The sequence below is a fragment of the Hoplias malabaricus genome, chromosome 11 (genome assembly GCF_029633855.1).
Source record: "Hoplias malabaricus isolate fHopMal1 chromosome 11, fHopMal1.hap1, whole genome shotgun sequence".
In the NCBI taxonomy this organism is placed as follows: domain Eukaryota; kingdom Metazoa; phylum Chordata; class Actinopteri; order Characiformes; family Erythrinidae; genus Hoplias; species Hoplias malabaricus.
This window is the reverse complement of record NC_089810.1, coordinates 33,228,490-33,256,434: the sequence shown is the minus strand read 5'-3', so window position 1 is coordinate 33,256,434 and position 27,945 is coordinate 33,228,490. Positions and strand designations below refer to the sequence as shown.

The 27,945-nt window shown below is 44.3% G+C and overlaps 2 protein-coding genes across 5 annotated transcripts; one reads left to right on the top strand and one right to left on the bottom strand.

The window, feature by feature from the left end:
* Positions 1 to 839: 839 nt before the first annotated feature.
* On the bottom strand, positions 840 to 6,374 carry psmd8 (proteasome 26S subunit, non-ATPase 8). Its single transcript, XM_066684310.1, has 7 exons — positions 6,216 to 6,374; positions 4,868 to 4,940; positions 4,669 to 4,771; positions 4,267 to 4,432; positions 3,544 to 3,644; positions 2,307 to 2,418; positions 840 to 1,650 (listed from the first exon to the last, which is right to left on the bottom strand). The coding sequence occupies exons 1-7, from the start codon at positions 6,324 to 6,326 to the stop codon at positions 1,513 to 1,515; spliced, it is 804 nt and encodes a 267-aa protein (XP_066540407.1). The 5' UTR covers positions 6,327 to 6,374; the 3' UTR covers positions 840 to 1,512.
* A 3,030-nt stretch (positions 6,375 to 9,404) lies between these two features.
* On the top strand, positions 9,405 to 27,365 carry bicra (BRD4 interacting chromatin remodeling complex associated protein). 4 transcript variants are annotated; one of them, XM_066684305.1, is made up of 15 exons: positions 9,405 to 9,548; positions 11,174 to 11,219; positions 11,389 to 11,434; positions 11,959 to 12,024; positions 12,278 to 14,347; positions 14,625 to 14,810; positions 17,898 to 18,542; positions 19,550 to 19,760; positions 19,848 to 19,945; positions 20,026 to 20,148; positions 20,236 to 20,279; positions 22,173 to 22,321; positions 22,497 to 22,591; positions 22,703 to 22,805; positions 24,315 to 27,365. In XM_066684305.1, exons 1-15 carry the CDS (start codon positions 9,437 to 9,439, stop codon positions 25,949 to 25,951), a joined length of 5,631 nt encoding a protein of 1,876 aa, XP_066540402.1. In that variant the 5' UTR covers positions 9,405 to 9,436; the 3' UTR covers positions 25,952 to 27,365. The 4 variants fall into 4 exon arrangements, with proteins under 4 accessions (XP_066540402.1, XP_066540405.1, XP_066540403.1 ...); XM_066684306.1 differs by lacking the exon at positions 9,405 to 9,548 and adding an exon at positions 9,573 to 10,523; XM_066684308.1 differs by lacking the exon at positions 14,625 to 14,810 and having other exon boundaries at positions 9,406 to 9,548.
* Positions 27,366 to 27,945: the final 580 nt, after the last annotated feature.

Genomic DNA, 27,945 nt, shown 5'->3' with positions numbered 1-27,945 from the left:
TCCATCATCGCAGCTACACTTTCTTCCATACTCATAGTACAGAGTTGCGTTGCCACAAAGGACAACCTGTCTAAACAGCACCTGTTCCTTTAAATGATAATGAGCTTCTGTTCAGCCAGACCCAAGCACGCTAATATACTATTTTGTATACCGAATTATCAAACCGAATTGAGTTTAGCTTTACACGAAGACAGTAAGCTTCGTCAATACACAAACAGAAATAAAAAATTTATTGGAAAATGCTTAACGTCCAATTAAAAATGTGTTTCTTCAAATACAAATGTTACTTTACACCATTGTGCACTGAACACAGTGCTTACCATCTTTCTTTGTTATTAGGCATGATATGGAACACAACTACCTTTCTGAACCACCCCGGGCCACTACAGCAGCACTGGCAGCATCCCTCGCTTTCATAATGAAGGAAGAAAACTGTGACTTCGATCTCTGAGGTAAAATTTCCTCTGGGGAAAATGAGCCTGATTACAAGGTGTACAATCAAATAAATAAAAAATAAATTGCAAAGTTTATTCGGGTACACAGCCATTTCCACACAGAAATATGACTTTAGGAAACTAAATACTGCACAGTGGAGCTGCAGGAAATGTGTCTGTAACACTGCTGTAGGGCCTTGGAGAGAACCTCTCCTCAGCTCACTGTCTGTGAGGAGTGTGGTGTGTTCTCACACAGGAGAGTGACTGGGTTAGTGTGTGAAACTGTCCATGGGAGTAAAGGTTTTACACTCTTCACAGGTGAAGGGCTTATGCTCTTTCCAGGGTGTGTTTCTGCCATGTACCAAAGATGAAATGCTTACGGACAATGAATGAATTAATTAAATCTTTTAAGGGTGAAAAAATTATTTATTCTTAACAACGACTACTATTTCTGTGACAACTGCAGAAGTGAACTGAACTTCACTTCAGGTTCAGTTCACTTACAGCTGAGAAACCACCAACAAAAACACCCACCAACTCTCCCAGTGGACCTTTCTTGTTGCTAGGGCACAAGGGAGTGGCATTGGCATCTAAAAGGGCTTATAAGTACAAACACTGAGGACAAAGATGAGCAGATTCGAGATTTTTTGGCTACTGACAAAATTCAATCTGCTTTATCATCAAAAAAACAAAAACCAAAGACTTGTAAAACAAACAAAAAAAAAGCAACCTGTAAACAATAATGCCAATCAAGCAGTGGTGCTGCTTTACTGTGCTTTAAGGAAGATATTTATTGAAAAACATATTTTACATCACACTCCGTACACAAATGCACAGAGACAGACCACCCCAAAGTCCCCTTTATCAGGTCATGCAGGCACAAGTTTATAATAAATGACATTTTAGGAACCGGTAACTCTGAAAACCCACCCATCTGTCTCTGTGTGTCTGTGAACTTAGTTAGTGCACCACTGTTAAAACACTTTTCTAGAGGTTTAAGTGTGGCTCGTGCCTGACGGATTACAACGTATACGTATACAGAGTTGAGGGAGATGAAGGGAACTTGTCTGTCACTGCTCTACACAATCATCTCAAGCTGTCTCGCATATTCGATGACTTGCTCGGCCAACTCTGTGGAAGGGATGGTCACTTCTTCTGTCCGCTGTTGCTGGGAGCTGAAAGAGTAGTAGCCATCAGGGCTCTGTGTCCAGCCTCGCTACATGGGAACACAGGAGTCTGGTTAGAATTTCTTTAACTTCAAATTTTAAACAGAAAACGTACATTTAAAACATTTCTACGTAAAATGCAATGGAATTATATTTCTATTATCAGTATCTATTGACTAAAAAAAAAAAAAAAAAAAAAAAAAAGAATGCTAGTACTTGCTTCTATTTTTGGGAAGGAGATAAGTGGAGCATTATATGCATGACAAGCTGTTTTTACTTTATTATAATATCTCAGTGTAGAGTAATGATTTTTAAAGCGATGGGACAGATAAGAATGAGTGTTCGTGATGATATTAATACATCTTTCAGCATAAATAAAATGCAATCTACCTTCTGAACTCAACAGTAGTAGCGCTGTGTTTACATTGCTAAATAAACCGCTAATATGACACTAGACTGTAAAAAGCATGAATTGTGAGAGGAAGTTGTGGTCAAATTTGGTAAAACTATTTATTAGCATTAAAAACATGTTAAATTCCCACATGCATCAACATGTTTATTTTGAGAGCACTAATTAAGATACTACTTGACATTTCCCTGTACAAGAAGTGACCCTGTTAAAGTCCTTGAGGTGAACACATGGTAATGACCATCAAATTGACCTACAGTGTTAGGGATTATCCAAGGAGAATAATCCAGTGCTTACTTTCTTAGCATATTCTGTCATCTTTTTGGGCAAGGAGAAGAAAAGCACCCTCATGGCCTCGTTGAACTGAATCTGCTCGTAGGCTTTCTCTATACATCCTGCGATCTCGTCACTGCAAAAGAAACATTCGGGATTTTCGATTAATATAAAAGCTTATAAAATATGGAAACCACATATTTTGCACTTTTTGTGCTTCTCGGCTGTAAAACCCTGTAATGGTGTCTTGTACATCTGTCATTAGGTGGGTAGCAGGGTTGAGTGTTATTCCAAAATGTTTAACACAGATACCTTGAGATCTTAAAATCTATCAGGATTTCCAGAGGAGAGTCGTGGTCTATGGTTAGAGAAGTGGACTGTCGCTAGATTGCATCCAACTAATGATACATTGTGTTGTTTCCTGGTACATTTTGCTTGTGTGTCAGAATTACACTGCTTACACCCCTCTTATAGGCTGATATATTAATCACACTTATAGCACATCTACACTACTCTCATGAGGCTTTGCATCTTTGCAAGTTTGTACTAGATTATATATACATGTATGTATGTTTAGGGTTATAAAATCAGTACACAAAGACAAGCACATATAGTTCCCTCTGCCTTTTGATTTTCCACTCAGAGTTGCCAACTGATAGCTTTTGTATTCAAGATTCAGTCAATAACAGCAAAAATAAATAAAAATAAATAAATAAACAAACCCTGAAACCAGGTGAAATTAAATCAGGATGGAGATTGAGCTCCACGCCACCAGAAAAATCTGTTTTGTCTCCTCCTACTAAATGGCCTTGAGAAAAACTGCTCCCCAGGTGCTGAGGATATACTCACATCTAACACTCTGCTTTGCATTGTGCCAAAAACACCTTCCCTGTGATAAAATCGCAATAACATACAGCACCAAGTGGCTTATTGCATTAATATAGTGCACTGCATTACCTGAACTAAGATGAAATAAAAGCATGGGTATCTCTCTAATGAGTTTGTAATAGTATTTGAGCTTGTGGTCCTAAACAGGGGCTACTGCCTGGACTGGCAGGAACATCCTTGGCTGAAGTGCCCTTGAGCAAGGTACAGAATCCCCAAATGCCCCACCGGGCGCTGGGGATGGCTGCCCGCTGCTCTGGGTTTGTGTTCACTGCCACAGATGCGTTAAATGCGGAAGACACATTTCTTTGTACATTGTACAATGGCAAATAATTGCACATTATCATTACATTATCATTACTACGCTGCAGCTTACCGGATAGTGTCAAGAAGAATGTCTATGAAGAAGGTGTAGCTCTCTGCAGGGATGTTTCCTTTTGCAAGGAAGACCTTGTTGTAACTGCCTTCCATCAGGTACTAAAGGAGAAACAAAAAGGTTTTAGACTCACTGTGACCATCATGGACTGATTCTGAGTGAGATGATGAGTGAGAATGAGTGAGAAAATGAGTGAGAATTACAACCTACAATCCATTAAAGAGGATGTAAAATGAGATATAACAATACACTGAGGGTGGACACCTTTGTTGACAGCACTGATGTGCCAACCACCAGTTACATGCCATCATTGTACCGTGCTCACGGCCTACTGACCCACCTAACATTCGGGTCCAGGGACCCATCATTTGATGATCCATGCCTGCTACCAGCTTCTAAGTTATTATCATTTTGCGCCATTGTGTTGTTTAAAGGGGACAAACTCTACCACTTCAGCATGAGGGAAAAACCCACAAGACAAACAGCAGCGTTCTCCCCGTCTTAACAACCCTGTTCAGAATGACTGGTTTCAGCACCTGTTCCTTTAAATAATAATGAGCCGTTTGCTGTTGCCCCCGACCCGAGAGAAGAGAGGAGCAGAATCTCTGGCTTTTAGCAGTTTTCCCTATGTTTTTAAAAATAATTAAAACGTTACTTATTCTATAATTTGAAAGCAAAAATTACAGAGTATCTCAAGTCTAACTCTACTTCTTTCTCTCTGACCTGTTCTAATGAAACTGGGTGTCGGATGTAGACGTTTGTCTGAATGTCTTTTGCGCTGAGTCTCTCCAGCTCTGTGTGGAACTCAGAAACTCTGTTCTGGGAAAGCAGGAAGAGTAGATTGAGCCCCAGCAGCTGGTGCATGTAGGCGGACTCCGGCAGCTCATCCCTGTTGGAGGTAAGAAGGCAGAGAAGAGAATAACAGTTACCAACCCACAACTTATTTTTCTTCTAAAAACCTGCCAAATGTTTTATGTTCACATTCAAACAGTAAAAAATATATACAAACTGAGCAATGTTCCACAGACAAACAACACTGTGGCGTTTTCACACAAATATAACTCAGCAAATTAGTAACAGTGCAGCATGAGACCATTTCAACCAAATTCAACCAAGATGTATTACTTGTAATCAAAATAATAGCACTTCAGCTGAGCCATGTATCGCTCAAAAGAGGGGATGTCCTTCTTTAGGATGCTCCACAAAGCTCCAATCTCCAGCACATCTCCTGCAACAGAACACACAAACAGAACATGTTGGCTTTAGTGAATACAGCGAGTTACAGATACATTGCGCTGTCCTGCACAGTTCCAGTTGTACTCACGGGCTAAGATCAGCTGCTGCTTGGTGAGTTTGGTCCCAGTGGTTGGTAAGAAGTTAAGTTCCAGAAGAGAAATCTGCAAAGAATCAAACAGAAGCATCTTAACAAAACAATCAAATTAAAAAAATAAGGTTTTATTACCTTGACATAACCTTGGTGAATATCAGCCAAGGGGGTAGCAATTAGGGACATCCAGATCAAGTTTTCTGCCCCTGATCAGTCTAATTTAACATTGAATATCTTACAATATTGAGTGTATATCAGATATTTATAGTTAATAATGGTACACAGTCCTTACTTCAAGTACATTACAGTTAAGATCAATCCAATGTATATATTTGACAACTGAATAGTTCTGCAGTGCGTTAGGATGACACTGCTTGCATCCAAGCTATTTACAAAATAATAGTCAAAAAATAAATGCGTACAATGCGCTCTCCGTTAATGACACCTGAGTGAGCACTGATGTAAAACAAAGGATTGGGCTTAGATTTGCTCTCAGTAAAGCCTCAATCGTGCCTGATACCAATCTTTCAGAACAGATCAGGACAATCCTTGTAGCAATAGCAATACCATTCCCTCAGTCATTGAGTAAACCCCTAAAAGCTCCTCTACATTCATCAGAATTACAGATTGTGCATCAGGACACTTAAATAATTGTCAACAAAATAATCTCCTTGCTTAAAATGTGGAGACTACTGGCATATTTTACATCTATACCCACCCACTGCACAGCGGCTGGAAAGCCCAGCCCAGTGTTGATGGGATTGGTTCCTGAGGTGTGTGAGGTAGGAAACCCTGTCTGTCTGAATCCGCGTTTGAGACTATTTCGAATGTTCCCGTTTTAAAGCCTAAATGCCAAGACACACGTATATTTACTCAGGATACGAATTCTAGAGTCTAAACACCAACAAAAGCACACAAAAACAAGTAAAAAGATAAGAACTACATTTCCACTGGAGGGAAGCATTAGCTACATTAATAAAGTCAATAGAGACACTACTGCATTTACAGCATGTATAAACACGGGGTCGTAATCGATGTTCATCCAAGGGTTTATTCTGGGATAAATCAGGGTTAACCCAGGTTTAGCCCGTGTTTACTAGCAGGTTTAACTCAAATTATGCCCTACTTTAACCGGGTTTGGCTCAAGTTTAGTCCGGGCTTAGTATAGGTTTAAGCCAGGTAATGCCCGTGTTCATTTCGGGTTTATCCCGGGAGCGCAGGTTGTCTGCGATTAGCCACTGTTAGCCTGTACCGCTCCGTCATTCAGCCGCCGAAAGAAACTCCTTCTACATTCGCAAAGCGCTCTCTCCGGCGGTCGCTAACCCCGAGCCCCGTAATGCGGTACCTTGAGCTTGCTGAGGATCTCCCCGCAGCGGCTGAGGTTCGGGTTTTTCTTGCTCCACTCGCTCTTTAAAGTCTCATACAGCGCCGCGGTCTCCTTCAGCGCTGCCGCCATCGTGACTCTGCACCGCCTGCCGTACGCCGCCGCCGACTGTCGTGAAGCGTTGTTGTCATAGATACGGGGCCCTTGACGAAGCGCAGCCACTAGAGGGCGGCACTGCTGCCGTTTGGAGGCGGAGGAAACCCGACCTCAGATCAGAGTCGAATCGTACAGGATTCATCAGGGTTACCGCACAAAAACACATCCCAGATCTGGACATTCCTTAAGTTCGGGTTTAAGTTATCTGGCTAACTGAGAAATCTTGCAGTGTGGAATATCTCCGGCTCTCCTTACTCATGAAATACTCCAGGATTTCTGGAGTTGACTCCGTCGCTCGAATCTTTTTTAATCAAATATTTTATGAACGAATTCTCCCTAGATAAACGGACAGAGTCTGGATTTAGACGCTTGAACATGGTTTACTCGCGTTTTAAGCCGGTACAGATCATAGTGTTATATGACACAATCGTGTAAAATATATTCTCTCAGTTTCCGTTTAAAAGATTCTCGCAAACTGGGACAGAGTCGAATCCAAGCGTTTCGACTCTCAGAAGCATTGGCGATCACTAGACGCACAAGCTCCTTGTGTGATTCTTCACCCAGTACAAATTTAAAGTCCCATAACCTACATTTTATTTTATCAAGAACAGATTTATTTACCTTAACAATACAGCCTCTCTTTATCTTTATTACCATTTTAACAGTGAAATCTGTGCTTGCCGCCAGACTTATGCACTACGTATATGTTTATTTAACCTTAATATAGCACTTTCAGCTCATTTTTAATTATAGAATACTACTCGCTTTACGATTTATATCATCTGTAACATCAAAATTGCTAGTTTCAGGCCAGGCCCATTAAAGGGTGAATCTTACTGGTTCCTCTAGAGAAGCGACACTCAGTGCTATAGTACTGAACCCTGACTTTACATCAAAGGTTGGACCAACAGGTAGGATTGGAGAGTGGACAGTGGACAGTTATTGGACACAGTGTTTACTAGCTCCATCGTCAATGCCACTGCAGCTCTGAGATTTATCCACCACCCAAATCGTACATGCTCTGTGGGGGCCCTCAGCATTGAAGAACAGGGTGAAAAGGAGCAAATAATGTATGCAGAGTGACAGATAATATTATTACTCTAACACTCCACTGGCACTTTATTGCTGTGGTCACTTTGATTTGGAACTACCTCATCCATACATCTGTAAATATTGCACACCTGAACTACTATTTAATCTGTGTATATAATGTATATTACTGTCCTTATATTCTTATGTTAGATCACATTCTGTTGTGTATTTGAATCTATTTTGTTAATATCTTTGTACTATGTGTTTATCAATCTGCTGTAACTCTCTAATGTCCCTTCGGGAATCAATGAAATGTTATTCTATCTTATCTTATCAGGACTACACTCTGTAAATGTAGAACTACATTGTGCTTACAGATGCACAGTGAATGTAGAAACAAGAACATTTTAATGTTATTTCTAACTGGTCTAGAGAAACACTGAAGCATTCATTCATCACTGATGAATGAATCACTGGGCGCAAGACAGAAACACACCCTGGAGGGGCCACCAGTCCTTCACAGGGTGACACATACTCACACATTCCCTCACACACTCACACCTACAGACACTCTGGAGTCGCCAACCCACCTGCAAACGTGTATTTTTGGAGCACCCAGAGGAAACCCACGCAGACACAAGGAGAACACACCAAACTCCTCACAGTCAGACAATCACCCAGAGCAGGACTTGAACCCATAACCTCCAGGTGTGGGCTGCGTGACTGCGACACTACCTGCTGCACCAGGGAATAGGAAGGGAAAAAAGATGCACACAAGTAACAAAGGAAGAAAGAAATCAGCAAATTATAGCAAATTATAATTACAGTAAACATAAATAATTAAAAATAAAACGTCAGTACTCAAAGCAAATTTCTAAGGTATTATTATCATTTTTGTTTGTGGACCTTTCAAATAAAAGTTTTGTTATGCAATATTTATAAGAATATATCGTCATTAAGAAATGATTTACCATACATTTTAAAACAATACTGTATCAAACGAGTTTTTATAAGTAAAGAGCACTGGAGGCGTTGGAGGGTGTTTTCACCCTCAAACAGAGCATCTTTTAAAGCCTGAAGCCAGAACGCCTCCTTTCAGGCCACACCCAAACAAGTCACAGCTTCAAATCTGGCCAATCACAGGTCGTAAACAAAACAAAACCCCGCCCCCCACATAAAAGCACGTAACTCGATCTGGCAGTCTTGCACGGCGTGGGTGTGAGAAGTGTTAAAGAGGAGAACGGTCAAAGAGAGAACAGGCTGTTCTTATCTGACTGATCTGATGTGATCTGGTCTCACGTGATCAGGTCTGATCTATTCTGCTGTGATCCGTTTTCAGAATTTATAAGGTTTTGCCCAAAATAGAGAGCTGTGGTTATAAAGCAGTTCGGACCGGGGCGTAGCTGTGCGCTCAGTCGCCTTTTGGTTAATGATGATCAATAAAGGCATCAGCGGCACTCGCTCTGCAGGAGCCGGACCTTCATTCAGCACAGTGCTCTCTCTCGCGCACACACACACACAGTCACAGATACAATCACACATACTTGTATCTATGAATTGTGGGGACATACCATAAACGTGACTAATAATATTCCCATTAAAATGTAATGATTTACATTATGGGGGCTAGCTGGAGGTCCCCACAAGGAAGACAAGTCCCCGAATGTAAGTGTGTAAACAGGCTTTGGTCCCCACAATGTGATATATCCCCGAAACACACACACACACACACAGCGAGCCTGTACGCATGTCTGTTACATACCGAAAACATATTTATCTTGTACTGTAAGAGTATTTGCATCGAAACCACTGAAAAAAAAATACCACATTTAATAATAATATATCACTAATAATTAAACCCAAAAGCCTAGCCGTGTTTTCAGTGCAGTTATTGTGTAGACTTTAAACACTACCACCACATTTCCTTGCACCCGCTGTGAGTGTGTGTATTGTGCTGTATCTGAGGAGTACATTTTAAAGTGTAATGCGGTAAAGCCGTGTATTTGCGAGGTTAGAGCAGGGGGCGGCGAGCAGCGGTTGGAAAGCCCGGGTTTATGAAGCAGGCGAACGCGGCGGTCCTCTGTTTCCTGGCTGTGCTCGGGTCCTGGCTGAGCCCGTGCAGGGCCGCAGTGGAGACCCCGCGCCGCCTGCGCCGCCGCCGTGTCGGTGAGTTCCTCACAATGTCGCGCTTTCTCCACCAATCTCCATAAAACAACCGCAGCCTGCGCCCTCCGCTGCTGCCGCCCCGTCCCGAGGCTCTCCGCTGCACATCCCGCCCGCCGCCGCCGCGCTTCAGCCCGCCCTGCCGCCGATTCCGCACCGAATTCCCAAGCACACCCCCCCTGCTCCTGGACCGCTCCAACACAAACTCCAGTCCGAGCTCCGGGGACAGCGCTCCTGCGCAGAGCCTCGTCTCGGCGGATAAAGCCTTTCGACCACGGCTGCGAGCCCAATGGTTCTATCTGCAGCCTCGCGGTAACCCCGTGCACACGGCGGCGTTCGGTTCGCCTCGGGTTTCCGAGCGCTGTGTGCGCGGATTTAACGTAAACGTACCTACTGCTAGTCGGCTAACGGCTACAGCTAACGTTAACTGGAGTTGCTGCAGAACGGCGTTCGAGGAGGAGGCTGAACATAGACGCCCGTCGCGGTCAACCAAGCTCTGTCCGCACGGTTCGATTGCAGGAGTGCAGGGAAGCCGCGTTAGCGCTGCAGCAGTCGGCGGTTGTAGCTGATGGACCTGTGGGAAGCGCAGAGCTAAGTTAGCTGCAGCCGCCGTCTCCCGGAGCTCCGGAGTATCCATTCAAGCCGTGTTTATGCCGCTCTTCTGGTTGACGCTCGCTCCTCTGAGCGCTGCAGAGTGGATATCCAGCCTACACCTTCACACTGAGGCTCTTTTGGATGGTTTTGTTTGTTTCTCTGCTCGGAATCCTTGTTTGTAATGCTTTGGAGCAGGTAACGTTGCTGCAGCTGGGACTCCGCTAAAGTGGGGCTCGTTAATCTTGGGACCAATCTGCATTTGATTTACACTAAACTATTCGACGTGTTCGTGTTTGTTGTGAATAATCGAGGGGGAAAACGCGCTCTTTCCTCACCCTCCTCCACCCCCACAGCCCCTGCACCGTGGCTGCTGTTGATGAAAAGGTGTTCAACACTGAGTTGGTTTCCCTCTCTTTGCAGCTAATGTTAGTCCAGGTCCTGATAGAGAGCTCATGTCTGTTTCCCTGAGGTCAGGACCCTGGTCAGTTAATCCCAGCCCTGTTCTGCTGGACGTTTAGTAAGTTTGTTGTGAGTGCCTGAGATGTACTCAGTTGGGGACCAGCTCTAAACCTCCCAGAATAGTGTGCACTGAGATATTAAACTGTGTTGTTGTGGTTTCAGGGTTTGTAAACGTGTGCTGTTTTCAGGTTCATGGCATTTGGTGGACTGTTAACATGCCTAAAAATGTGCAAACAGTATGTTTAAGAGCAAAGGGTCGTTGCCTAGATTAGTGGCAACTGATTTTTTTTTTCCTGTGCAGAATTGAAGGTTTTTCAGATTGAATATATAATCCATTCTCTAAGTTTTTGTCCACTGATGGCGTGTATTTTGTTTCCTTAAAATACTCAGCCACTGAGTTAATGTTAAAGTATCAATCAAATTTTTAGTGAAATATAAGGTTAAATATACAATTTTGTCTCCTTCCTTTCCGTTACAGAAATTTAGATATGAAGAAAAATCTTTATATAATTTATATGTATATTATAAATTTACATCAATCCTCTTAATTGTATTTAAATCTTGTGACTTTTCAGTTGACATGGATGATGAAGATGGCAGGTGCTTGCTAGATGTAATTTGGTAAGTTTAAAACTGTGTTAATCTGTTTCCTGTGCTGTTGGGTTATTTATTTATTTTTTTATTATTTGTATTTATTTTGGTATGGTGCTAAACATGGTATTGTCATACAAAATATGTCAGGATTATTTGTTGTCTTGAATTATCTTAATGATCCCACTGTGTGTTGCAGTGACCCACAAGCTCTCAATGACTTTCTCCATGGATCAGAAACACAAGTGAGTATTTGGTGCAGGGTTCTGAGGCCTGATTTTTTTCAAATCATGTCTCTTTTCAGAAACTGACACAACAGAAGGTTGAAACTTTCTCACACATTCTCAGAACTGTGGTATTTAGACAAGCTAGCCTAAATCCCACCCCACACACCCGGCTCCTGTCTAGGCTATAATTTCTTGAAATATCCTGTTCTGCTTATGAGAGTCTTACTTAAAACACGTTTGCACTTTAATTTCACCCCTCATTTTCCTGCTTTTGTTAAGTCACCAATATGACACTAATCTAATATTTCCTATCTTTTGACTCCTGTATTTCGATCTGTTTAACAAGTCGTTGCTCACTTGCGCATGTACTTTGTGCTGTGCTTTTTTGTGTTCTGGTGGGTCTGGACACTATCTTCACTTTGCTCTTCCTTTGCTTTTTCACCTTCGGACCTTTCCCCTCTGCATCTACTCCCTGTCCTTTGTGTGTCTTTGTCCGTGCCGTGGTGGTTTGTCTATCCTATCCTGGGTATGTCTGTCTGTAGTTGGACACTGACGACCTTTTGGATGGCTCCAGTGACCCGTCCAGCTCGTTCTTCTCCAGCGCTGGGGTGAGTAACATCCCCCATTTTTCCCAACCCTCTCGTCTCCATCCCTTTTATGTAGCATGCAATCTCCAGTCCCACCCATCAGATCAGATGCAAACATACCAGTGACCATCACTCGTGTATCTATAAATGGGTTTGGGCCTCCGGTGTTTTAGAAGCTTTCCATCTCATAGCCATTCCTGCCATTTATTGCACATTTCCTACATGACATGATGCAGTGTCAACCCGCAAACTCTGGCTTTTCTCTCTCCTCTAGGGACACGTTCCTGAGGTCCAGACACAGGCTCCGCTGTCGACAAATGAGTCGTCCGGACTGCCCCGAGTCAGTGTTGATTTGGACTTTCTGGAGGACGATGACATCCTCGGAGGCTCACCCGGAGGAGGCGGAGATGGAGGGAGCAATGGTGTTGGGTCAAATCACGAACCCTGTGACATTCTCCAGCAGAGTCTGGCGGAAGCCAACATCACCGAGCAGAGCCTTCAAGAAGCCGAAGCTGAGCTTGACCTCGGCTCTTTTGGGCTGACTGCGCTGACACAGGTGGTCCAACCACTGAATGATGCTAGTTTGCCTGGGGTGGGCATTGGAGGTGCTGCGCAGATCTTTCCTGGCCAAGGTACCACTTCTACACCTTCCAGTGCAACCGCTGATATGATTGGCTCTGTGCTGGCTCACCCAGGCCTGCAGATTCAACAGCAGGTCATGAACAAGGCCATAAGTGTCCAGCCATTCATGCCACAGGTTGGACTCGGAAATGTGACACTTCAACCCATTTCAAGCCTTCAGGCCCTACCAAACGGAAGTCAGTCTGGACATTTGGGCATTGGACAGATTCAAGTAGTGGGTCAGCCCACGGTCATGGCCATCAACTCATCTGGACAGCAGATCTTAACTAAGACCATGGGTGGCTATCAGTTGCACCAACCTGGGCCTGATGCAGCCAATGCCGCAGCCCAGGCTGGTCTTGGAGGTTCTATGCTTAGCTCTGGAGGGGGACTTTTAATTCAGGGAGGCAAGGCCACTCTAGGGTCCCCATCTTTAAATGGCCCTGCTGTTTGTGTCAGTACAACCAACACCAACAGCAGTGGTACCACAATGACCCAACAGAGTGGTATTGTAGGATTCAGTAGTACTCCCCTAAACGCAGGAATTGGATCTCAAACTCAGCCTGCACCCCAGGGTCAAATCATGCAGAATGTTATCATCCAGCGAACACCAACCCCAATACAGCCCAAACCTCCACAAGGTGGCAATCTACAACCCAAACTTTTTAAACCGCAGCAGCAACAGCAGCAGCAGCAACTTCCAACCCCTCATGCATTACAGAACGATACCAGTAAGGCTCTTGGCGTGCAGCAAGTCCCAGCATCTGCTGCTCAAAATGTAGCCTTCCTTACCGGCAAACCAGGCTCTAATGTTGTCCTGAGTACACAGACCACCGCACAGGGGGCACAGTTCCCCCAAGCTCTGTTCAAGCAACAGGGTGCTCCTACATCGGGGAAACCACTTAGCGTTCATTTACTAAATCAACAGGGCAGCATTGTCATTCCTTCCCAGGCTGTCATACAAGGACAGAACCACCAGTTTCTATTGCCTCAGCTTCAGCCTGGAAGTCAGATCTTGACACAGCACCCTGGAGGTCACATTATCACCAGTTCAGGACCAGGTGGACAGATAATTGCTGCCAATCAAATCTTGACAGCCAACCAAAACATCAATCTTGGGCAGGTACTGGCATCACAGGGGCATACAGGTGCTCACATTCTCTCTGGATCTATCCAGCTGCAGCCCGGCCAAATGGGCCATCCCACACTTTTCCAGATGCCCGTCTCCATAGCCCAAACACAAAACCAAGCTCAGCCTGTAACAGGACACGTTCAGACGGTTATACAGGGAATGTCAATACAGAATCCTTTGTCCATAGAGAGCCTGAGCCCAGCAGTTAGTCTGCAGCCCACCCTTCAGCCGCAGCCAGGTGGCGTTCCCACCAACAGCAGCAGTGGAGCAGCAGCTATGGCGCAGTGCCAGCCTGGGGAAGGCATCACAGTGCTGGGTAGCTCCACTGAGCAAGCTGCCCAACCCCAAACGCAACCACTACCCCAACCTCAAACTTCCATCCTAACTGTACAGACTGCTCCATCTGTTTCAGCACCTGTGTCAGTTCCCTCCTCCACTACGCCATCCTCTACAGTGGTTTCCTCTACGTCCCCAATGACCACAGTGGGTTTAGGCCCCCAGGCTCAGCACAGCCCGGGAAAGGTGTTGTTCACATCCCCAGGTTCTGGCATGATCCTCAGCCAGGAGTCCGTGCAGATGTTCCTGCAGCAGGTTAGTGTGTTTTTCTGTGTTGGATATAAGTTGTGTGCATTAGCCAATAAACTAACACAGCATAAATTAATTCCACAAACTGATGTATAACCAGGGCCACGTTCAGTAGGTGGGTCTTGCACAATGTAGCATCCCATGTATATGTCCATGCATTGCGAGGTTAAGTTTGTCTGATCAATTTACCAAAAAAATGTTGCTCTTCTGAATGTGCCCCAGTTTGGATTTCTCATGTCCCTCTCCCCCCTCCTGATCTGATTTAAAAATGTGCTCGTATCAGGACCAGCAGCACCCAGCAGGGACAGACCCACCTGCCTCAGTGGGCGTACCTGCATCCGTTATCGTCAGTGGCGGCAGCTCTGGTCCCGCCCCTGCAGGCCATGACATCTCGTTAACCGAATCTCGCCCGGGTCAGAGTCCGAGCCCCTCCCTTGGCCCCGCTCACATGGCAGCATTGGTTAACAAGGTAGATGAGCTTGTGCTCTGTCCTAAGCCCCTCCCACTTGTTGCTGGCACCGCTATATATTGGGACACCTTGTCTCCTAGCAGAACTATGCCCTACCTGCACACACCCACTCTCATTCTCTCTCTCACTCACACACACACACACACACACACACACACACACACTCGACCTCCTTTTCTGCCATGCCTTTCTGCTCAACATCAAATCCCCTTTTCAGCTGTTCTGTCTCTCTGTCCTGCTTGCATTGTCTTCTTCAGTTTGTGCTTCGTTTTCCCACCTGTTCTTTTGTGCTGATTTTCTCACTCCTCTAAAGTTGTGATGGGTCAGTAAGTGCTAGTGCCAGCCTGCCTTATTGTTCTCCACCTTATTTTGGGCTGTTTTGCTCAACTTTTTTTTTTTTTTTTTGCCCCCTCCTTTTTTGCAATAAATCTTTGGGCAAAGAAACTCATGTTTCACATGCTGTAGGAACCTTAAAGGCACGTTATGAAAATCTCTGTTTGTAGTCTGCATGTTCACTTTAAAGTGTGGATCTGGAGTCCAGCAATACACACAGTGAAACTAGACCATCCATTTAGTTTTCAGTATGCTGCCCAAGTCAGAAAACGTGATCAACCGAGCCGTTCTGATTCTGTTCCACTTCCGACCGTCTCTGACAAGTGCAGGGACTTTAGAATTACCCCGCCCACTCACCTGAGTCTGTCCAATCACAGAATAGTAATACAAATGATTAAAAAAAGAATATATATTTTTGTTTATCAAAAATTTTTTGCTTTTACCTTTCCCAGGTTATTGTTAGAATTATCCTTCAAAATCATTTTTATAAGTTTTGATTTGAATATTTGTTAAGACAGCACTTTTAGAGTCTGTTGATCATATTTAGAAAATGAGTAACAAGTGTTTTGAAGGAAAACAGTCTGCACATGAAATGAATTCATGGCAAATGTAAAAAGTGAAACATGGGTTTATTTATCATAAAGTGTTGTTAATTTCATAAATGATATGATCTAGAAATGGTCTTGATTTGTAAGCTTTTAGCACTTCTTAAATTTGACAGTTGCTTAATGGAGAATTTTACATTTTAACAAACATAAAAATTAGCTGCATAGTTATTTTAAAGTCATTCAGATGGAGATGGTGTTCTTACAGTAGTCTTTATAGGACCCAGGAGACACATTTTGTGGCATTTTAATTACTGTATAAATTTACCAGTGAAGCTCTGGAGTGGGTGCTGAGTTTCTAATTTAATATTGATTATGATTAATGGTGAGGTACTTGTAAATCTGTAAAATAGTTTTTGTTTTTAAAGGACCCAGTTTATCTGGGTAATATTAAACCTTACATGAGTTGGAGAATTAGTTAGAACTTTTTCAAAATATCTGTATTCATTTCTTGTAACAGTTTTATAAGAGGTAGCCTTTAAATGCCTTAAATGCTTTGGGCATCTGGTTCCCATCATCCTCCACCATGAACAGTTCTGACTCAAAGCTTCTCCAGAGCAGAACATTTCACCATCAAACCCCTCTGAAAGACTAACTATGCAGAAGATCAGTAGAAAAACCAATGGACGTCCTCTTCAATGCCCACTCAACCTCTCTCTGTAATTTTGAGCTCTATCTCAAAATTAAGGGTAATTCACCTGCTTGAGCAGGTTGTGCATGCATTGGGTTGGCTTTTGGTCTGTCCCTCCGAGTTAGCATGCAGAATATGCATGACAGAGTCTGTAAAGGTGAACACAACTAACCTTTCCACTGACCATCCCATAGAAAGTCTCCATGCATTTGATTTATGTACAGTTAACCCTTCCACATTAGTTAACAATTTCACATTGCAATTTTTCCCATCACAGGTCAGCATAAGAATATTTAATGGGAATTTTCTTTGGGAGATTTTCAGAAGCTGCAAATGGGGGAAAAAAACTTTAGAAACTCATAAAAACAGTTCAGAGAGTTGGTTCAGTTTTAATCTACTCTTTTTGTTTTTATTTACATATTTAAATCATGTATTTTTATATTTCATACAGTATTAATGCTTCACAATGAGCTACATATCATGTACAACCCAATACTTTTCTTCTGTAAGAAGAGGTGGACATAAATGTGATGTTTTTCCAAATATTAACCCCTGCAATGTGGAAGGGTTTACTGTAGTAGAATAGCCTGTTTGTCAAACTCATTATTTACACATTCATCCATGCTCTATGAAGCATAAATAGCCAGTTCAACAAATCTTTCATACATCTGTCAGTGGTAGGGCACACATCTCTGCCCATAATAGCACCAAAATGACACAGCTCTCTTATTTCTGTACACAACTGTACTGTCCAATCAAACCCTACTCTCTCCCCCTCGAGAAAAATCAAGACCCCTTTCAAGCCCTAGATCCTCACTACTTGCTTTGCTGCCTCCAGGGGAGTCCTTCGTCTCTGTGTATTCCTCTTACCGTGTTTAACAGATGTCCTGTGAGTTCCCAGTTGAGTTAATTTAATGACTATGCACTCCTTATCGAGCCCCCACCCTATGAAATTTCCTCATCCCTCACCCATTTTCCCCCAGTGAAGATGTTGCTTTATTGTGTATAGTGTTTCCTATTCGAAATGTCTGACGTACAATTTGTGTTCTGTGCAGCGAAGACATTTCTCTTTTGTCTTTGTAGCTTGTTTTCAAGATTTTTCTAAAATCAGAAATAATCTGTCATATTTCTGCTTGCTGTCCTATGTGCTGTTTTTATATATTGCAGCAGTTTCCCTCCAAATGCCACCAAATCCATACTGACATATAATCATGATGTTAAAGGAACACTATGTAATATTTTCACCTATAAAATAACAGCTTCAAAATCAGTGTGATCTTCGCTAATGGGGAGAACAGAGCATCTGTCATTGCTGCTCTGGGCTTAGCTTGGCAGAAATTGCACTATATAACTTTCAGTACAGTGCCATGAATAAGAATTACATGGGGGGAGCACCAGGACCAAAAACCCCAAATTTTACCTAGTGTTCCTTTTTAAATAAATGCAATTAACTGAAAGAAATGTTATACCATTCTCATGTAATGTCTGTTGTTGGACCTCTTGCTTCCTGATGTCTAGGTTCCATCAGCAGCACATCAGCAGGCTCTGAAAATCCAAAGCGCCTCTCCATCTCAGTCCATGGCTGCTCATAGTGCAACGCCGACGCTCTCTGACAGCCCTCAGCCTTCGCAAGCTTCCCCCCTCACTCTGGGCCAGCAGATTCAGTCCCCTCACCCTCCTCCACAGTCCCGACCTCCCTCCCAACCCCAGGCGCCACCATCGTCTCAGTCTCAGACACCCACCCGCGCATGCACGCCTTCCTCTCTACCTCCACTATTCATAATCCACAATCAGATCGGGGGTTCTCCCCAGCCGCCTGCGCTCTCTGCCCAGCCCGCTCCGCAGACACAGCCTCAGCAGATTCAAGTACAAATTCCCCAGGTCCTTCCCCAACCTCTCCCACAAAATGTGGTCCTCCAGCAAGACCAACCACCTGCCACCTCCTGCTCCCCGAAGCCCCCCCAGGCACCTCCGACCTTCCAGTTTGCTACACCCTCTGTGAGTGGCCCTGCTGGGTCATTGTTGAAGCAACAGGTCACAGTGCCAGGCCTGAACGCAGAACAGCAGCATCACTTACAGCTGATAAACGCCCAACTACAAACCATGTCGTCCATTGCCCAGCCCTCGCCACAACAGAAGCAGCTTCTGGAGAAACTCCACCAGGTGAGCAGTTCTCAGACCTTAGCGCCTGCTTTATTTCAGTGACACCACGTTAAAAGTTTTGTATGCTTGCAGTTATTGTGCACACAGCAGTGTTGCGTAGTTTTTATATTGGATTAATTCTTTTTTTTTTTTGTTGCTTTGTTTTTTGTTGCTTTGTTTGTCCAACAAAGCAACAAAAATCAAATATTTAAAAAAAAAAAAAAAACTGCTGCAAAACCAAGCATTATAGCAACCCTCAAATTTAAAGGTAGATAATATGGATGGATGGAAGGGAGAAAAGAAAGGAAAAACGAAAGGGAAATAAGCAGGAAGTGGGAGACGAAAAGGAAGAAGAACAAGAAAATTGAAGTGGAGGGGAAATAAAAAGGAAAGAAATAAACAAGGAATGAGGAAAAGAAACAAGGATAGAAAGATGAAGGGGTAGCAAAGAAGTAAAGAGAAGGGGGCAAAGGAGGAAAGAGAAACATGTAGGAAGGAGAGACTTGAAAAAAGAAGAAGAAATTATTGAAGTAAGAAAAAATATAAAAAGGAAAGAAAGTGGGAAATGTAGGAAATAATAAAGATGGAAAGGAAAAAGAAAAAAGCAAGCGAGAAGTATAAGGCATTAAAGAATTAAAAGGAAGAATAAATGAGACAAGGGGGGGAAAGAAAAGGAAGGAAAAAACAGGAAAGAGAAAAAGGGAGAAAGGATGTATAACAATGGAAGTAAACAAGAAAAAGCAAATGGGGGGATAAGGAAAGATGGGATAAAAAATTAAAAAGGAAAGAATAAAGCAAAGAAGGAAAGAGAAAAGTTGAAGAAAGGACAGAGATACTGAAATACTGAGAAAGCTGACATCTCTCACTGTGCTGATAGAGGTGATGTTACACAAGGAGCTCTGGTAATCCCTTGGCGTTCCAAGCATAGAAGTGGAATATGGTGTTCGGAAGGTCACATTAACGTTGGGAAAATTAGAATGAGTGGTGAGATCATAAAGCCTGAGCTGTGTGTGCTTGTGTTGATTCAGGTCCAGCAAAACATCCTAATCCAGGCCAAACAACAAGCTCAGGCTCAGGCTCAAGCTCAGGCTCAGAGCCAAGTCTCCCAGCCTCAGGTTGCTGGTCAGTTCGGCAAACTCCCGGAGCAGCCTGCAGCACAGGTGGCGCCCTCCTCAGCCAGCGGACCTGTCCCACCTCTCCTGCAGCAGAAGTCTGTGCTGGTCAAGTCCTCAGCTACAGGTGGGCTCTCACTCTTACCCCCCCATCCTGCAAGACATTTCTTGTCCCATTTCCTTAACATTAACCATGTTCTTGTGCCCTCTGCAGGTTCGAATGAGACGCACATTCTTTCTGGAGTTTCAGGGCCTGCTGGAGTTGCGGTAAACCAGGGAGCAGCCCTTCCAAACCATGCTCAGGCAGCTCAGGTGTGTGTCGAGCCACTTAGTAATATTAGCATTAGTATTTATTTTCCCTTCACCAATATCAATATTTCTGTTCACTGCAGGCAAAGGCAGGGGTCATAAGTGGAGTTGGAAGTCTCACGTTAGGTAAACCAGGGTTACAGATTCAGGTCCTTAACAGCGGTCTTTCCCAGATGCCTGCACTGCAGCCTCCTCTTCAAACACAGGCAAGGATGATTTACCATCATAGGTTTAGCACATATGGATGAATACACATGTAATGATGTTTTAAAATTCTTTGTGATCTTCCGCAGACTTTAAAAAGGCCTTTTAGCATGGAGCCGAGCAAAGAAGCGAGGTAAGTGCCTTATTGAAACACATTAATTAATTCATTCATTCATTATCTGTAACCGCTTATCCAATTCAGGGTCGCATGGGAATCATGGGGCACAAGGCAGGAATACACCCTGGAGGGGGCGCCAGTCCTTCACAGGGCAACACACACACACATTCACACTCACACCTACGGACACTTTTTGAGTCGCCAATCCACCTACTAACGTGTGTTTTTGGACTGTGGGAGGAAACCGGAGCACCCGGGGGAAACCCACGCAGACACAGGGAGAACACACCAACTCCTCACAGACAGTCACCCGGAGCGGGAATCGAACCCACAACCTCCATGGAGCTGTGTGACTGCGACACTACCTGCTGCGGCACCGTGCCGCCCTATAAGTAAAGGACTACCACCAGGAGTGAGGTTCAAACCCACGTGGGCAGGCGCTCATTGGATCTTAAGTCCAACTCCTTAACCACTCGGCCATCCTGGTCTGACTTATTGAAACACAGTGCACCAAAAATGTTTCAAAAGGTTTAGATCACTTTTAGGTTCTGGAATGTTATATTGTTCTTTAAGTTTGATTTAGTGCTGTCATTATTAATGCTTTTACGTATGCAGAAATTTAACTGGTTAATTTTTTAATGCTAATTAATCATTTTGCCAAATTTGGCCACAAGTTCCTCCCAAATTTCACTCTCTTCAGAGCCTAGTCACATAATTGCAATTTTATTCAGGGATTTTAAACACAGCATCGCTACTGAGCTTGAGTTTAGGAGTGGGCGGTATCCACATTTGTCATACATTCATTCATTATCTGTAAGCGCTTATCGAGTTCAGGGTCGCGGTGGGTCCAGAGCCTACCTGGAATCATTGGGCGCAAGGCGGGAATACACCCTGGAGGGGGCGCCAGTCCTTCACAGGGCAACACGCACACACCTACGGACACTCTTTTGAGTCGCCAATTCACCTACCAATGTGTGTTTTTGGACCGTGGGAGGAAACCCACGTGGACACGGAGAACACACCAACTCCTCACAGACAGTCACCGGGAGCGGGAATCAAACCCACAACCTCCAGGTCCCTGGAGCCGTGTGACTGCGACACTACCTGCTGTGCCACTGTGCTGCCCTATTTATCATACAGTCTCAAAATATTATCGCAGTATACCTGAGCCTTATATCTTTGAGCATGAAGTCACGTGAATTTAGGTAAACACAGCTTTACAGTGCACACCGACACACGTGTTGATGATAAAAACATGTTTACGAGACAGCAAAGTTCAGCAACGGCTACTGAAGGAACGGAAAAGTTCAAAAATATGTAAAATAAGAGAGTGTACACTGTTTAGAAGCACATCTGGTGCTAACAACACACCACAGCAGATGTTTCAGCGAACTGATGCTCAAAACACACATATTTAGAAGATAAAGCCATATGTGAGCACTAAGGATTTTCTGAGAATTGTATCTGTTTACAGCTTGTTTCCTATCTTTTAACCCAATCTCAGCGCTAAACTTACAACTGCAGTGGGCTACTGTGCTTGTTTTTCTCCACCCATTTTCAGACCGTGACAACAGCAGTCATTGGGCTCCCCCCCTGTGGCTCTCTTAAATGCACATGAACATTTTAGACGACTTTTAAAGACCCCGAACTGAAATTTGACACACAACATACACGTCATAAATACCACCCTCATTTTGAGATACCGTCCACGGTATTATTGTTATACCGCCCAACCCCAGTTGAGTTCGGAATGTGGATTACATTTTATTTATCATCATCTTCTTTGCCACTTAATCCATTTAAGGGCCACTGACATTTTATTTATGTATGTATTAAATATTATAACTAAGTCACACATGCAGATATGTATATAAAAACAAAGTAAAGCCATGTGTGTGTGTTTTATAGAATGCTGGAACAGCTGAGGAAGCTTCAGGGTTCTGTTTTACAACCGGACTACAGCTCACCTTTTCGCTCCTTTGAGGACACACTGCAGCGACTGCTGCCCTACCACCTTTACCAAGGCATGGCTCCCTCCTCTCAAGACTACCGCAAAGGTACAGCACTTGGGCTCATGACAGAACAGAATGAGAACTAGACTTGTGGTGTCATTTTTGTAACTCTGTACGTGTGGCTAGTTTAAGACTGGTATTCTGCAACTGAACTGAATTTATCTGCATCATTGTTTTTACTGTTGGTTGTGTGACACTTCCTGTCTGTCTGTTTGCCCAGTGGATGATGAGTTTGAAAATGTTTCCTGCCAACTTCTGAGGCGCACACAAGCTATGCTGGACAAATACCGTCACTTGCTGTTTGAGGAATCAAGGGTAGGAGGAGGAGCACACACTCAGGTCTCACGGCTTTTCCAAATATGCTTTAACTTGTCTTGGCACTGACATTTATGTTGGTGTTTTTCTTTGGTTGTGTGTTCTGTGCAGAGGCTGGGCCCTTCTGCTGAGATGGTGATGATCGATAGGATGTTCATCCAAGAAGAGAAAATGGCGTTAAACCAGGATCGGATACTCGCTAAAGAAAAGCCAGGTAAACCCCTCCGACAGTGGGGAATGGGGCCAGGCTTAGACTTAGACCGACGTGCAGATCCCATCTCTCACAAACATAAACGTATCAACACGCACTTTAACTTGAATTAGGTGTGTTGGATGAGGGAGCCTGCTTTATGTACTTATCCTCAAGGACTTGTGTGGAGTGTTTCTGGTTGAAAGTGGCATGTTGCAGCCTGCACAAGCAAAGCAGTAGTGTGCATCAGACATATCCAACAAGCAGTACCTCATCCAAACATTGGTCTGCAAGGCGTAAGTTGCCAGACAGAGTGCTGTCAATGCAGCACCAAAATAAATCATGTAAAATATACAAACAGAACAATCCAGAAATTATGACAATGCATAACGTTTATGGCTGTTGTAGTTAAACAGGTGAAGGGTCCGCAGGCTACAGGCACAAAGCATGTGACACAGATGCGTTTTTGTGTTTCTGAATGAACAGCAAATGCTTTAAATCTGATATTTTCTGTTCAGACTTGGGTCACTTTAACATGTGGCACTGAAAACCGATCCATATCCTGTCCACAGCACTGCATCTGTCTGAGCGGCCACATCCAAGTTCGTTAGACTTTTACGTCAATCCGTTCGAACACTCGTCATTATTTCGTGCTGCCAGGAGAGAATGGATGAAGACAAAGGAATGGTCCATCCAAAATATTTTGGTTTTAATTTGAGGTGTTTAGGAAATGGAAACCAACTTTTCCTTTGTCAGTCATTCATGAGAAAATAACACTAGTGAACATAGTTTATAAACATTTTTCAAGAAATAAAGCTGAGGAAAAATGAATTTCTTAATCTCTTGCATGTACATGTCTATATGAAGTATGCAAATAGGTGGATCATGGAAATATTAGACACATTCTGTCACATTTTGTTGTCCCCTTTGGAGATGGCATGTTTGCTCTTGAGACCGCTGGCAAATTCCTGCTTGGAACTAAACAAACATTCACCCACCCGGGCTATGGAAAATCACTGATATTTGGAATCATATCATTCATATTTTACATTTCTGTATAGTATTCTCTATTTTTCACACAATCAATCACTCTCTAAAACTGAAAAGTGATCAGTGTGTGATACAGCACTACAGGGATACACCAGTCCACTTCCATTCCTTCGGTTCAGTGACAAAGTGCTTTGGATGGGAGGTACCGACATTTCCCTCTGGTCTGCGAGCTTGGAGCACTGTTTTGCGCGTGCGGGTCAGTTTAAGCGTGTGAACCTGTTCAGACTGACGTGAACAGTTGGACGGAAAGTCAAGTTTGGGCCACTTTGACCTGCTGTGTAAACGGTGCCAAAGTCTATCAGAGCTACTGTGACTCATTTTTGCTGTCAGTATGCCAAATGTTTATGGTCTCGGCTCTCATTTTTTTTCCTAAAATCATTGTTATTATTTGATTTCTAAGTTGTTTTTTAGCAGCAGCCCTAATATCTATATCAGGTTTTGAGTCACATTTTATACATTTTCACATTCTCTTCCTTTTTGCAGAAGAGTTTGTGGCCAACTCGTGTTTGCTGAACAGAGTCGCAGAGAGCACCGTGAGGCCGATGTCAGTGGAGCTGAGCTCTGTGCGAACAGGGCCATCTGCTGGAACAGCAGCTCAGTCAACGCCCACCCCATCTCCTGCTCCTCCTTCAGTTACGCCGGTAGCCACCGCCGCCCCAACTTCTGCTCCATTCCCTCCCACCAAACTAGTGATAAAACAAGGAGGAAGTGGAGCGTTGGTGTCCTGGTCCACAAGCTGCTCCCCCACAGCGGCAGCAGTGGTGCGGCCCAGTGCAGAGCCCATAGCACAAACATCGGAGCGTTCCTCAGGCCGCACCTCCTCCACTGCTCGCTCCGCGGAGGACGACGAAGATGCGCTCCCTCAACGGACCAGCAAACCGCCGATCAAGACCTACGAGGCACGGCAAAGAATCGGCCTGAAACTGAAGATAAAGCAGGAGGCAGGTTTCAGCAAAGTCGTTCACAACACTGCCTTAGACCCGGTCCATTCCCAGACTCAGCACACCCCACAACCACAAACCCCTGAACCACCTTCCAAAACCAGACCCACCACTGTCATTAGGACTCCACCCCCAACATGTAACCCCAACACCTCCTCAACCTTTAGTGCGGTGACCACACAAGCCAGTTCCACATCCAGCAGTGCAGCGTCCTCCTCTGCTGCTTCTTCCTCTGTAACTCACTCGTGGTCATCCTCCTCCTCCTCCACCTCTTCTGCCCAGATGAACGGGACTCTGGAGCACAATGAAGTGGGCGGGATCAAGCGGAACCCTACCTCCACAGGGACGTCTCAGTCCACCACCTGCCGTCTCCCGCTGCGCAAAACCTACCGTGAGAATGTCAGTCCTCGTCACAGACCCGGGGTACCCGGGGGTGGTGATATAGTGCCCATTCCTTCGCAGCCACCCGCAGGGCCCCTCGCCTCATCACCAAAACCAGAGCGAACAGTCATCGCCAGCGTAAAGCTGGAGCGGCAAGGTGCCGGCGCTCAAACCCAGCCACATTCTGACCCCGCCTCTCAGGGCCTGGTGGCAGTAGAGAACGAGTTCTTTCGAGGAATCAAGAATGCCTACCACCACCAACACCACCACCAACAGTTCTCTGACAAAGAGGACGAGGAGGACGTGGACAGCAGGGACCGTTTAGGGAGGGTAAAAGGTTTGGTGAGTAAATCCAGAGAAAGGGCGCTGGGGACTTTTCAGATGGACCAGCATGCGCCAGGGCCTCCGTCCCCAGGAGAAACATCCTGCACAAGAGACTCCTCACTTCCCGCAAAGCGCTGCAAATCAGACTCCCCAGACATGGACAATGCTAGCTTCTCGAGTGGCAGTCCGCCACCGGATGACTCGCTGAACGAACATCTGCAGTGTGCCATCGACAGCATACTGAACCTGCAGCAGGGCCCACCAGGCCGGGGACCCATGGGTAGGGTCCACGCTAGCAACCTAACAAACCAGCACCAAACCCACCACCGCCAGGGCACATCCTCGTCATCCTCCACGTACAGACACTCTGTCTCTCCCTCTCCCTCTCCGTCTTCATCTTCCGTGTCCCAGCACCCACAGGTAGGGGGCCGGGGGCAGAACGGAAGCCTGGTGACACAGACGCACAGTAGATAACAGCCCCTTTTGGTCGACAGACGCTGAAAGACTGGGTCTGGGAGGGATGTGAAAATGGAGACTGGCGTTCCTCTGTTCAGCTGTGTTTGCCTTGTTTGTCTATGGTTGGGAACTGAAGATTTATGCTCTCTTGGTTTACAGAAGGCCCTGTAAGTGTACTTGTGAAAGGATGAAGTGCACTTTGACATGATTATTTTGTTGTTGTTTTTTTTGTGTTCTTGGGTGGGAAGCTTCGGGCCAGTTCCTAATCAGTTCAATGTCGTGACATGGGCTCGTTTTCTTTTCTTACAAAAATGCATTATTAATGACATCATAGGACAAGAAGTCTGTCAGTTGTCGATTTGATTTGTGTACTTTTTTTTTTTTAAAGCTAAATAAGAACTGATTTAAGGTCCCAAGTGAATTTTTGTTATAACTGTAGCATTGTTTTTTTTTTTCCAGTATATGTTCATTTCTTGGTGACATGCGTGGCCATATTAAGCAAACTCTACTAAACTACAGTCTGCATCTTTAAGTCTGAGGTTAGGTGTGTGTCCAGCAGAAAGGTTCGGCCCAAAACGACCATCACACCAAAAATGCGCACTCAAAATCAGCCTTAGAAACAAGGTCTGTTCTTGTGGTACCTTTTTTATGAAACTGAAATCACAGATTTAGCCGAGCTGCTGACCTTAAACCAAGCCACTGTTTGGAGCACATTCACAGAGCACACCTGTGCCGTGTTTATTTTCTTTCTTTTCTTTTCTTTCTTGGTTTTAGGGGGAGGGTGCTATTAGATCCTCAATCTCTACACATTTTCCCAAGCAACGTTTGATGGCCTTGTAGAGAGCGAGGACTAGTCCGTGGGTACCCAGCTCTGCTCTTAGAGATTTACCTTCTAACAGACTCTCCTTTATTCTCTCACATCTGGCTGTAACCTTCAAATCTACCTAAAGATTGACTGGGGAAATAAACACTGTAGGAGACATCTCCAGGAGCGCAGCTGCGGGCTCTAGTTTGATTACACATCTGTTGGGAACCGGTTATGTTGGTGGTTCTGAGCTCACCGAACTTGAGTAGGATTAGTAAAGCTCTGCCATGGTCCAGGACTGAGTTACACTTGCTTTAGTCAGTATTTTTTTTCTGTCTGTCATCCTAAGACACAAGGCCCTGAAGTCACCCTCCTAATTTATTGAAATACAATTTTTTTTTAAAAAAATTTTTAGTACACACACTTCTCCTCCGAAGCCCTTTGGACAATTCAAACGCAAACACAGCTTAAGCAATGATGTGAGAAAAGAACAATAATAATGTAAAGGAAAAAATAGAACTGTAAGAATTTGAAGTATAGTACTACAAATTAATTTTGTATTGTATTTATTGTGTATAATGACACTTTTTAAAAAGAACTGTACATTTAGTAAAACTGTAAATTAAACCTTGCCTCTTTTATGAAAGAACCCTGCTGTCTGCCTCTGTTTCGTAGTCTGAGCCCGACCCAGGTGCGGAGCAGCAGTGTGAGATGTTGTCAGACTCGGATGACAAGCCCTTGTGTTGTGCTTTCTGGCCACTAGGTGGTGACTTTCAGCTAATGACATAAAGTATCAGAAGAGGTGGGTGGGGCAAAGGATGAAAAGGTTTATCTATACAGAGTTAAATTGCTTTGAGAACTGAGGAGCGTTTTGTAAAGTACTAGAGAAATAACAGGAGCTATAAATCAAGACTGTTCAACTCTCCTCCAACTCTGGTCCAACTGGAGAATTCCTCCGTCCATCGCTGCGCATCATATGCTGCTCTGGGCTGATGATATCCTGCTTGTGTGGCCTCTTCCCAAGTGACAGAGCACAAGGGCTGGCTCTGCTTTGCCTTTTTGCGGCACCCAAAGCTGTTTATCATTGTGCAAAGATGAAAAGGGCCACTCCTAGGTGCAGGCGATGCTGTACAAACTGGAGTTGCACAAGCATGCTCCACTTTGGCCTTCGTCCACTTTGCCACTGTCTCCACCCTTTTCCATCCTC

Excerpts from the sequence above, each read along its gene's own strand:
- psmd8 (XM_066684310.1), bottom strand. The coding sequence starts at position 6,326 with ATGGCGGCAGCGCTGAAGGAGACCGCGGCGCTGTATGAGACTTTAAAG. Across the intron at positions 4,772-4,867 it reads GCAGCAGCTGATCTTAGCCC|GAGATGTGCTGGAGATTGGA; the intron begins GTGAGTACAACT and ends GTTCTGTTGCAG. Across the intron at positions 3,645-4,266 it reads ACCCAGTTTCATTAGAACAG|TACCTGATGGAAGGCAGTTA; the intron begins GTCAGAGAGAAA and ends TTTCTCCTTTAG.
- bicra (XM_066684305.1), top strand. The coding sequence starts at position 9,437 with ATGAAGCAGGCGAACGCGGCGGTCCTCTGTTTCCTGGCTGTGCTCGGG. Across the intron at positions 11,220-11,388 it reads TGCTTGCTAGATGTAATTTG|TGACCCACAAGCTCTCAATG; the intron begins GTAAGTTTAAAA and ends TGTGTGTTGCAG. Across the intron at positions 19,946-20,025 it reads ACCATGCTCAGGCAGCTCAG|GCAAAGGCAGGGGTCATAAG; the intron begins GTGTGTGTCGAG and ends TGTTCACTGCAG.